Source organism: Amblyomma americanum, chromosome 1 (assembly GCF_052857255.1).
Source record: "Amblyomma americanum isolate KBUSLIRL-KWMA chromosome 1, ASM5285725v1, whole genome shotgun sequence".
Classification (NCBI taxonomy): Eukaryota; Metazoa; Arthropoda; class Arachnida; order Ixodida; family Ixodidae; genus Amblyomma; species Amblyomma americanum.
Window position 1 is genome coordinate 250,665,744 of NC_135497.1, and position 10,998 is coordinate 250,676,741.

The following is a 10,998-nucleotide window of genomic DNA, read 5'->3' on the forward strand; positions in this document are numbered from 1 at the left end:
TTTTAATTCTTGCACAATGGTCTCTTCTGTGGTCTTCATGCAGCCAAACAGTTTCCTTGAAGGACACACATGGCTGCCAGTCACAAACTCCCGTTCAATCACGAGCATTGCCTCAGGAGGCAGAGAGTCTTGCGAAGCCATTGAATCCCTTTTGTGCTCCATGCAGGAGGTCACTTGCATCATTTTATGTGCCACATATCCAGCTAAATATTTTGTACAATGTGCTTTTCCTGGGCACGCTGTACACGTGGTCGTCAATTGGCAGTGGTGTGAGCCATTGAAAGACTTCATCTTTAACCTTTCCCTTTTCTACAAGTGCTTCACAGTTCCCTTTTGTGGCAAGCTTAAGAGGGGACACTGGTCTTAGAGGTATTTTCCTTATTTTGAAGCCAATGCTAATGAAATCATACCAGTTTGTTCAGTTTTTTTATGCTGATTTCAAATATGTAATTTGTTTCTAAGTTAATTAGTCCATGATGTAATTAATTTTAATTGTTCATTAGTTAGTACCTCCGTGCAAAAAAATGGCTCGATAAAAAATTATTTCTAATGCATGGCAACCTAGTACAATGACCAGGGAGTGCAATGATCGAAGCAGTTTTTTTTTTTTTTCATTTTACCTTTATTAGCAATTTTGCAGCACTTGGAATACCATCCTTCAAGTTGTGCTTATCATGCTTCAGTGAACTTCGCAAAATAAAAAATTTTTTAAGCTTAATTAAAGAATTCTGCTTCGATCAATGCACTCACTGCACTTCCAGCTTCCTTTAGCAAAACAGAATACATCTCTACCCACCATAGGTGCAGAGATATCGACAAACTAAAACAACCAGGTGTCCAAAATTTGCGCTTTGAGAAATTAAGTAAAAACAAACTACACATAATTTATTCAAAATTTCATCAAGATATATACATGTTTACATTTCTTAAGGGCTAATAACCACCAGGCATGTAGTCAGACTGCTTGGTCTGACAAGAATGGCGCTTTTCAGTGCCCGATGCATGCTTTCAGTAGAGGCCCGCTTGTGTGCGGATTCTGCTGTCCGGCACCTGTCTTTCTCAGCCATCCTCCTGACATTATGTTGGCCAGGGTTCATACTCAGCTCGCTCAGTATTTGGGAAGATGCCTACAGATTTCCCGCATTGAAGCGCCAACAGCCTCTGCAATGGCTGCTTGAACAGAAAACAGCGAAGCATGTCGCTCCTTTGGTGCGAGCGACCATATCAGCGAGTGCAGGCTCTCATTATTATTTTGAGTTTTGCCACGCAAGCGCCGCTTCAGTAGCTTTGGGTCTGCCAAGCGCTGATATATGGGGAAAGGTGCTTTGCACACATGTGGCGGCAGATTATACCTGTGCTTGGGAGCGGGCTCGCCCTTGGCTGCAGCAGCGTTCTGGCGGCACCATGAATTTGGGCTTGTTGGGCACAAAGTATGGTTTGCTGCACTATCATTTGACGTTACGTGATAGCTTGTGGCCATCACGGCCTTGTGCATGGTTCCAATATCTCCAGCATGGGATTTCTTGGCCCAGCTGTAATATGACGTCAACTTAATGACAAGGTCGCCTGTTAGCTTTTCTTTGCCACTAAGGCTCTCTTTTGCATAGCCTTTATGCTTGGCAATTGCATTGCGCAGAGCTGTGCCCATTCGCTTCTGCACATGGTTCGTGCAGTCTTCTTTCTGTATTTTTACGTAGCCATACACAGACGATTCTTGCAGTTCAAAAAATGTGCGGCTGTCACCATCTGAAAGGACAGTAGTGTATCTAAGGACATGTTTCTCCCATTACCTTTCGAACAACACAAGCCCAGCCTGTACTTCCATTTCACCAGACTTTTTGTCCGTGTTTTTTTGGCACAAGTGGCTGTTGCTCCATGCTTGATAGGACGGGTCGTAGTCCTTAGGCCCGCACTCGCACCCAGCACAGAAATTACTAAACACAACGTAATCCAGGACGAGCCCGGTAAAAAGTTCAATTACTGCACAGACACCGATGCGGGGTGTATGACCCCGGGTCATCCACGAACCATCAAAAGAGACTGAAATGTTCCCAAGGTTATCAAGGTTCAGCTCGCGGTAGAGCTGCCGAGCAGATTTGGCGGTGTCCTTCAACACTTCTTCGGCTGCGCGTGTTGCTGCGGGCGTCAGCTTACTCTTCACATAGCTCTGCCACATTTTCGTGTGCAGGCCACGAAGCGATATATTCATCGCAGCAAACACATCATCTAGCGTGGTTTGCCTATTTCCAGTACTTTGCATCGCACGTGCAGCAAGAATATATATGACAAACGGATTTATCTTTTGGCTGCCTTGCACGCGCGGCGAGCTCCATGCCGACGCAGTGTCTTCGCAGTTCACACACACGAGGGATAATTTCACCGCTAAACCGTACTCGCGATTCCCTTTAGAAACCTGCACATCCCCGCCACACACTCTACACTTCACGGCATGCAGCAGTTCGTTGAAAGAGTCTAAACTCACAATAGTGAAAGCACTACCGTCCGCACGACGACCGTCTGTACCGTCAAGGGGACGATCGTCACAGTTTCCAATTAAATCCAGCTTTTTCTTCATCGCTGCAGTTGATTCCAGCTCTTGCAGAATTCCTTCCGCTTTTCGCTTATTTTCAAGCAAGTCCGAAGGCTGCAGCATCATTGTGTCGCAGCGGACGCGGCCGCTGTGCGTAGACGTCGCCGAGCTTGCTAGGCCTATATCGTCTGCGGGGACTTCACTTGCCGCTGGCTCCTGCGCGTTCTCGCAGCTTTTGGGTGATGCAGGACGTTTTCGGAAGTTGTCACCGCGCACGGACTTCTTATTTTTTTCGAATTTGTGGCGCGAACGAAATTTACTCAAAGGCATCGTTGCTGATCGGTCTCGATTGTCAACAAAATGGCGTCTTCGACACTTCCGACGCTGGCTCGAGCAGACGCTGCGTGGCGGAATCCGCCAATCGGGTGGCTCGATTCAGTCACGTGCGCTCAGCAGCGAATCAGACCCCGCGTTTTTTTCTTTGTTTGTGGTGCTTTTTCTTGGTAGCCACTGAGGGCATGCAAGCAGCAGTGGCATGAAATTGAAGCCTAGAGAGCGCTCTTTCAAACTAGCCCAACATGGCCGCGATCGGTACGGTGGAACGGCGGCTCCGCACGATGAAAGATGTGCCGTTTTTTTCGTCTGCTCGTGCACAAATTCAGACCGCGTGGTGATCTAAACTGCCGACTTCTGGAAGAAGAGGATTGGTGAACTTGGAGAATAATAGCTGCAGGTTCTGAAAAGGCTATCTTCAGAAAATCTGTTTTTTGGTCATTTTTTGGTCTCAAAGACCCGTGTCTCCCCTTAACAGGGGTGCAAAGGGACAGAAGTCTGTAGAGCTGGCTGAATTAGGCCACAATTGGGTTGAGCATACATATTCCAGCATTCCTGCCTTGTAAAAAACAATGTGATCGCTGTCCATTTTCATCTCCAAGAGCTGCCGATCTCCACTGTCGAGGTAACCGCAAAGGCGTGCTCTTTTCCACCAACTCATTAACATCCAAGCAGCTGATTTGCTTGGGCTCCTCTTGGTCTTGCATAGTATCCTCCACAGCGTCACTCGCATTGCCGCTTCATTTTTTTGAGACACCTCTCGCTCTTTGTCATTTCTTTTTTTTTAGATTTTCACCATTTACGATTTCAGAAGTACAGCGGAAGATTAGGAAATATGGTACGAACTGCATCACTTCCGAGAGACCGTACTCCGCACTCGATTCCAACCACTTCTGTGTAGATTACATGTTTATACAACTTCACGATATCCCCTGCTTGAAAGTGTGCATCGCACACTTAGCATGTTTTTGCTAACATTTCATCTGCGTGGGGTATCGTTTTCTCCCATTTTGCTTGGAGAAGCTGATTGTTTGGCGGAGAGAAGTGTCTCTTCTCCATGTTGTGCCGATACCCGCTGGTGCATCCCAGCATGAAACACATTGGCAGCCCAGGCCTACTACATTCTAAAGAAGGTAAATGATACACACCACCTACTCTCTGAGAGTGAAAAAAACAATATGCACACAGAGAAAAACAGGATCATTGGATCACAAGAAAATCCGACGCAAATGCTCACGACTACTGCAGCGTGGCTAGTGTGGCGCAAACTTCGACCTCAGTGCCTAGGTGCAAATCGCCTCTTCTTTGGGAGGAGCAGTTTTGAAACTTAAGAAAGCTTATACAGTCGAGCCCACATATATCGGCCCCACTTAAGACAAACTTTCGCTTATAACGAACGAGACGTGCGCGACCATCAAAATATACATTGTTTCAATGGCACAAAATCACATATATAACGAATGTCATTAAGCCCTGCTGATCGTTTACAGCGAACAGACATTGTAAACCCGGCGCCGCAATGCGAGATAACCTGTCTCCGACCCCTTTGTGCGCCCGGCACGCGGCGTGTTTTCCCGAGACTCATCGCAGGCCAACTGCCTGCCACGTTTTGCGCCTCTCTCGAGCGACCCTTCCCCGTTGACGTGCCTTCCAGCATCTCCCTCCCACCCCTCCTCGTAACTCCGCTCCTCTCTCCTCACTCTTGCAAATCCGCGCGTGGCCTCCGCGATCAGCCGCTGCCAGTGCTGATCACGGAGGCCACGCTCCGTGAAGCAGGCCTTCCGTGGGAGCTAAAAGGAGGCTGCACTGATGCTCATGGACTAAAGCTCCTTGATATTGTCACGGAGGCCCCTTATTGGTCTCTCCGCTGGCGCTCTGCGTCTCTGTTGTCTGTATCATTAGCTTGATTGCTGCCTGTGCACCTTACTCGTCTACTCCATCGCGCTTTTGTCACTCTTGTTGCGGTGCGGACGTTTTGTTGGCTTCGTTAAAATCTCAAGCCCTGGTTGTAATTCAGGATGGCGGACGGGAACACCATGTCCATTTCCATTGTATTCAGCAGTAGAGATGATGAAAGTGGCCTGGGCGGAGGTGACGGCCACTGGCGAGCAGAACTGCTTCCGCAAGGTTGGCTTCGTCGACACAGTGTCTGATGCCGAGCCTGATGCTTTGGAAGATGACCAGCCCGACGGCGATTTGTGGCAGCGTGTCGTTGACTCCGACATGGGGGGTCATGACATTGGTTGGAATGATTTTATTTCTGTTGATGGCGACGCCGACACCGCGGAACCATGCACGGACGAGGGCATTGTTTCTGAAGTGCGGAACGAGAGTGATGCGGAGGAATCGGATGAGGATGAAACTTCAAATCCACTTGCCGCCTCCGTGAAGCTGTATGCCTCCCATGTGCTTCGCTGCTACCTTTTCCCGTATTTGGGACGAAAGACTCGCCAAAGATGAGTTCCACAAACTGCGACTACCATTCAAATTTGTGCAGCGGATGTCGTCCAATAATGGTAGGAATTCGAAGCCATGCAGAGAATATCTTCCAGCTTGATTTTAATTTTGTGTGATCAGGTTTTCGATTTTCTTTGCAGTTTGAATTAACCGCGGTTCCACTGTACACATTATATATGGTGGCTTGGGTTTTGGCAGTGACTGCGAACGAGGGCAGAAAAATCAAGCAGGCGGTTGCGATGTGTCCGGAATTTCAGGCGCTTTTATACCTCGGCTCTTTGGGCCATGCCGCGGTGCCGTGAAAAAGTCCAAATGATCAAGCATGTCAGAAAAATCAGGGGTTCGAATTTTCGGTTGGCGACTGTACTGGGCTTTTTCTTTCTCTCTCTCTTGCTCTCTACATAGGGTTTTTTTTTTTTTAAGCCATGAATGATACGAAAAAATGCTCCGTGCAGGTGGAGTGTACAGAAAAGTGGACATTCTGTACGTGGTACAGTTGAACCCGCGTGCAGTGAAACCTCGTTATAGCGAACAAGTAAAAAACAATAAAATAGTTTGCTATAGCCGAAATTCGTAATATAAAATTTCATAAGAAACACTCGCAACAACGGTGCAGTTTATTCATTGAGGGAACAGCATTTCTGGCGATCCTTACTAGAGGCGTTTTCCGAAGTTTTGGTGGCATTTCGCAGGCACTCACGGCTATTCCAAAGGCCGCAAAAAACCGAGCGCCAGTTAAGTTGGCTTCCCCGCACAGCACTGCAAGGGCAGATTGAGCGTCGGTTACGGTAGCTTCCCCGCATCACAGCTGTGTCGCGTGAAAAGGGGTACGTCGGAGCAAAATCTATCGCAGTCTCTACCACCTCAGCGACAGCCGACATGAGCGTTACTGCAAGCCTACAACCACCTGCGCTGCTGCTTCCAGGGTGGTGATGGTTGGACTGCAATCCTACAGGCCGCTGTTGGCGAGTGCAAGATAAAAGTGCACACCTTGGCGCTAACGCTTGCCGCATCTCCACCAGTCACTTGTGAAGTGCGGCGAAGTCTGCCGCCTGCCATCCGAACGGGCACAGTTTGGCACTGGGGAGTTCGTTATGTCGGTTTCGTGGTCAACCGCGTTCAGTATATAAAGTAGAAATTGCATGTGTTTATCCAAATTATTTACAAAAGTTTGATGTAGCCAGTAATTCGTAATATCTGTTCGTTATATCGAGGTTTGACTATATCAAACTTGCAAATGCCTTAGAGTTCGTTATAGAGTGTAATTCGATATAATTCGTTATAGAGTGTAATTCGATATAAAAGTAGCTGTAAATTTAAACATACGAACACATTGAGATGGAAAAAAATTCATTTCTATGATTGCCACTTACTGTGCGCAGATTACCAAGAGAAATGGTTGTGATTTTATTGTTTCTTCATCTTTATTGCCTTGGAGAGAAAAAAATTTAATCTTATCAACTGACTCCAAACAGCTGAGATTGCAGTCTTCTGTCGATGAGCGGTATCGATGAACCATGCTGAGCGCACAGAGCACGTGGGCGCAGGTTCTCACGTCCTCATCTCAATTTGCATCATTGGTGTCCTGGTTATCCGGGACGTCAGCAGTGTCATCGTCTGCACGCTTTCCTGCGGTCTCAACATCATCATCCGCGGAGACAGTCGCCTACGGCTGCCCTCTCACAAATAGCACCAGGAAATTCGGACAATTGGTTCCACAAATCATCAAGATCCGCGACAGCTTTGTTGAGCTTACCCTACGAAGAATTTTCTCAGTCTTCTCCAGCAAAGCCGAAACCAGAATGTCAGAAGCGGTTCTGTATAGTTCCATTTTTGACATCATTCCATGAACCACTCAGCATGGACTGAGCTGAAAAGGTCGATTTTTAGGTTTCTTTCAGTTCTTAGGTTCAGATGTTTCCTACAACTAACCTTCACTGTGTGGATTATTTCCTGCTTGAAGCACCGAGCTAGCGTTTGGCAGCAGGAAGCGAAGCACAATGTTGCTGAAACTGGCACTCCGTCATTGTACAGAGCAGTTTTCTACGATTAGGCAGGCATTATCGAGGAACCATTTGTATGCTGTTGCCTTTCATGCACAGCTGTGCGTGCATGCCTGACACCACTAGTAACCGTGCCTGCCTCTTCTCTGCTTTAGCTCAAACGTCAGCCTTGTTCAAAATAGTGCTCAGCACGATTCTCGGAATCCTGACTTGGTATTTCTGATCACCTCATTCAACTCTCTTGATAATTTCCAGTTTCATAGAGAAGGGGAAGTTCTGCAGTTTCGCGGCTGCCATTGCGTGCATACAGAGACAACGAAAACTATGCGAAATTACTGATGGCAGCAAGACGCACCATATACACGTGCTAACTGCGTGACATTGCACATTGCAGCGGGCTAAGAACTAAAGGTGCATATTCTGGTTGGTTGGGTATGTGTCCGCTGCCTACTTCGTGGAAATCTGTGTCATGGTTGGTCTGCATACGCTATGCAGCACCGTTACACCCGCATGTCTATGTGGGAAAGCTAACCTCTGGAGATGCGCTGAGAGAAATCCAGGATCTTGAGTTGCCTGGTGTTATCCGAAGTTCGATCTATTGGATGTGATGGCTATTTTTGTATGATTTAGCCATACATTTTCTATGCATTCATGTTGCTGCTTTACGGTGCTCAGAAATTATTCGATCTAACTGAGTTTGATATAATCGGGTTCGACTTTAGTAGGTAGTTAAGACTATTTGCGAACTTAATATTTCAGGTTTTAGGGCACAGTATTATAGTGCAGACTTAAAGCCCTTGAACATCATAGGGAAATGCAATTATTGAAATTTCTAGATCGACATTGTGGCTCGAGAAATTGGATATGGAATTCTGTGTCCAAAACAAGCCATTATCTTAAGCCCATACGCGACATACACCGACAGTAGCATAGCCTCATATCACACCAGAGGCGTGGCTGAAAAACGAAGCAGCATTCGTTGGCTATCCGGTTCACCGTCGCCTTTTTCCGCTGCACTGCCAGATACATGATACCTTGGAGAGGAGACAAAGCCATTTAAGGTCACGAAAAAAGCACACCAACACTCAAACATGCCCACCTGACTCACAGTATCCTCATTAGATGCCTATACCATACTGTACTTGGGTTCATTTTTCAAGAGACGGAAAAAACGTATCACTTCTGCATGATGAATAAACACCAAATGCTATGTAAGATGTTCGTAATAATTTCACACCAATGAGTCGGCACGTTGCTGAGGGCAGCACTTAAAACCAGTCTTTACCGAGTAACATAGCATTCAACAGTGCCAACAGTTCTTTATGTAGCCTTATCCTGCCTGTATTAAGATCAGCTGTAACTCTGAATACAAGTTCTGTTGCTATTCCTTTCAATACCAGGTTCCAGAGCGCAAGACATTTCACTTCAAACCATTTGTGGTTCCAAAAGAACTCCAGAAGAACCTCCCATACAAGGACAAGCCCAAGGTGAAGTCTGTGACTGAGGGAGGAAATGCCCTTGAGCGAGTGGCTGTTGTTCTGGAGGAGCCAGAAAAGGAGGTAAGTAGGTTTCTTTGTGTAGAGAGTAGTGTGCTCGTACTCTGACAAGACACTGTATTCACATGTGTATGTGTCCTCTTTTTTTTTTTTCAGAAAATAAGTAGGTTTCTTTGTGTAGAGAGTAGTGCGCTCGTACTCTGACAAGACACTGTATTCACATGTGTATGTGTCCTCTTTTTTTTTTTTTTTCAGAAAGTAAGTAGGTTTCTTTGTGTAGAGAGTAGTGTGCTCGTACTCTGACAAGACACTGTATTCACATGTGTATGTGTCCTCTTTTTTTTTTTTCAGAAAGTAAGTAGGTTTCTTTGTGTAGAGAGTAGTGCGCTCGTACTCTGACAAGACACTGTATTCACATGTGTATGTGTCCTCTTTTTTTTTTTTTCAGAAGGTAAACCTGGTACAGATGATGAGAGTTGTGCAGAAAGAGAAGCACCGGAAAATGAAGGAGAAAGTCATCCAGAGAGTACGAGCACACCGAGCCGAGTGTCGAAAGAATGAACTGAAGCAGCTCAAAAGGCAGAAGGAGCTGAAAAAGAGGATTTGCAAGGCCCTGACCAGAATGAAGAAGCCACAAGCGAAAGCATGATGCATAGTCGTGGGCTTTGTATATTTGTACATAAGTCAGTATATGTTATATATTGTTTGTATCCCAGTGGCATGTTTCTTGCTTTGCTCTGGCGCAGACTTCGTGTACTGTGCTGTTTTTTGCAATACCAGTACAAAGTGCAGTTGAATCTCCTGGCATGCATGGCAAGGCAATCTGTGCTGTGGGAACAGTGCCAGCCATGCTGCCTTCTGCACAAGAGTATGGTGCTCAGGCGGGCCTAGTCGCATCATGTGAATACTCCTTGTAAGGGTCTTTCTTCACTTGTAGATGATTCTGAAGTGTCCGAAATCTCCTGAAGGTTTTGTGCTAGGTTGTGAAGTTTGTTGCAATCTTATTGATGATGATTTGATTTTAATGGCGCACAGGCGACTTGGCGAAAAAGTCCCGTGGCTAATATGTTACGGTGTGCACAATGTGGGTTCAGAGACCAATTATCCCAAGCATTTTAACTGAGAAGCTGACCACCAGGCAAAGGGAGAGCTTAACTTAATGAAAAACTAGTGGGTAAAGCAGGACTGGGACAGCAGTTTTATAGGTAAGGATCTAATCTCAAAACAAGGGAACCTCCAGCAGCATGTGTAATAAGTCTGGCTGGAAAAAATACAACCACTGAAATTCAGTTAGCAATAAGGTGCAAATTTAATTTTCATCTACCTTAGATTTGGGAAGAGGCCCATTTAAACATTTGTAAGGCCAGAAAATACTCAAGTACAGAATTAGGGAAAGGTAGCCTTATTGTGAACAAAAGCGTGCATCAGGAAAAACTGGCTACATCAACTTGGGCACACTACAGCAACAGCCAGGCAGAAAGCAGTCTAATTGCAATTTCTTTTGAGTCTCCAGTGCTCGGAAACTGCTCATTAAAAATGTTAGTGCAGTTCTACCTGGTATACGACAGTAGGTGCCATTTGTGCACATACTGCTAGATAATTGCAGTATCCAGCATACCACTCAATACTGCTTCCTTACATACCTTCATCAGGGTGTCTTGTGCAGCAGTTCAACCTATGTGTACCATTTCGGTAAGTACCAGCGTTGCGCTTGATGCATGCAAGTTGCGACACTCAGAAGTTCTGGTGCTGTGCTTCGCATGTAGTGCGCACAGTATGGCCACTCGCATGCGGAGTTTTCAGTTTAGTTTCTGCATTGCACTTCATCTCAAGTTTGCGGCACTGTGAAAGGTCTAGCTCTCTTGTCCAGTCATTGCCAAAGAAGACAAATAGTTCCTCAAATATTTTAGTGGTATTGTGACTATTTTTAAAACAGCTATTGCAGTAACTGAAAAGGATGGTGCTCCAAAAGTGCACGAGAGTTTCATTCACTTGAGAGAGAAAATCCTCACAAACAGCACTGCGAAGTGGTGCGCCGCCATCCGTAAGCATGGTGTCAGGCGAGTCTGGTAGGAAACTCCAGTTAGTTTCGGTGTCATCTACAGTGAACTAGATATAGTGTCAATTATTTCAATGTGCCTGGTAGCTGGAAGAGAAAATCTTTCACATGACTGATGAC

The 10,998-nt window shown here is 46.0% G+C and overlaps 1 protein-coding gene across 1 annotated transcript in view; it reads left to right on the forward strand.

Annotated features, from left to right (window-relative positions):
• The window catches only part of LOC144114916 (ribosome biogenesis protein BMS1 homolog), an 81,083-nt gene extending 71,554 nt beyond the window's left edge, over positions 1-9,529 (forward strand). Inside the window, 2 exon segments of the mRNA XM_077648940.1 lie at positions 8,724-8,882; positions 9,268-9,529. Of these exon segments, the coding sequence (XP_077505066.1) occupies positions 8,724-8,882; positions 9,268-9,468 (360 nt within the window). The 3' untranslated portion in view covers positions 9,469-9,529.
• Positions 9,530-10,998: the final 1,469 nt, after the last annotated feature.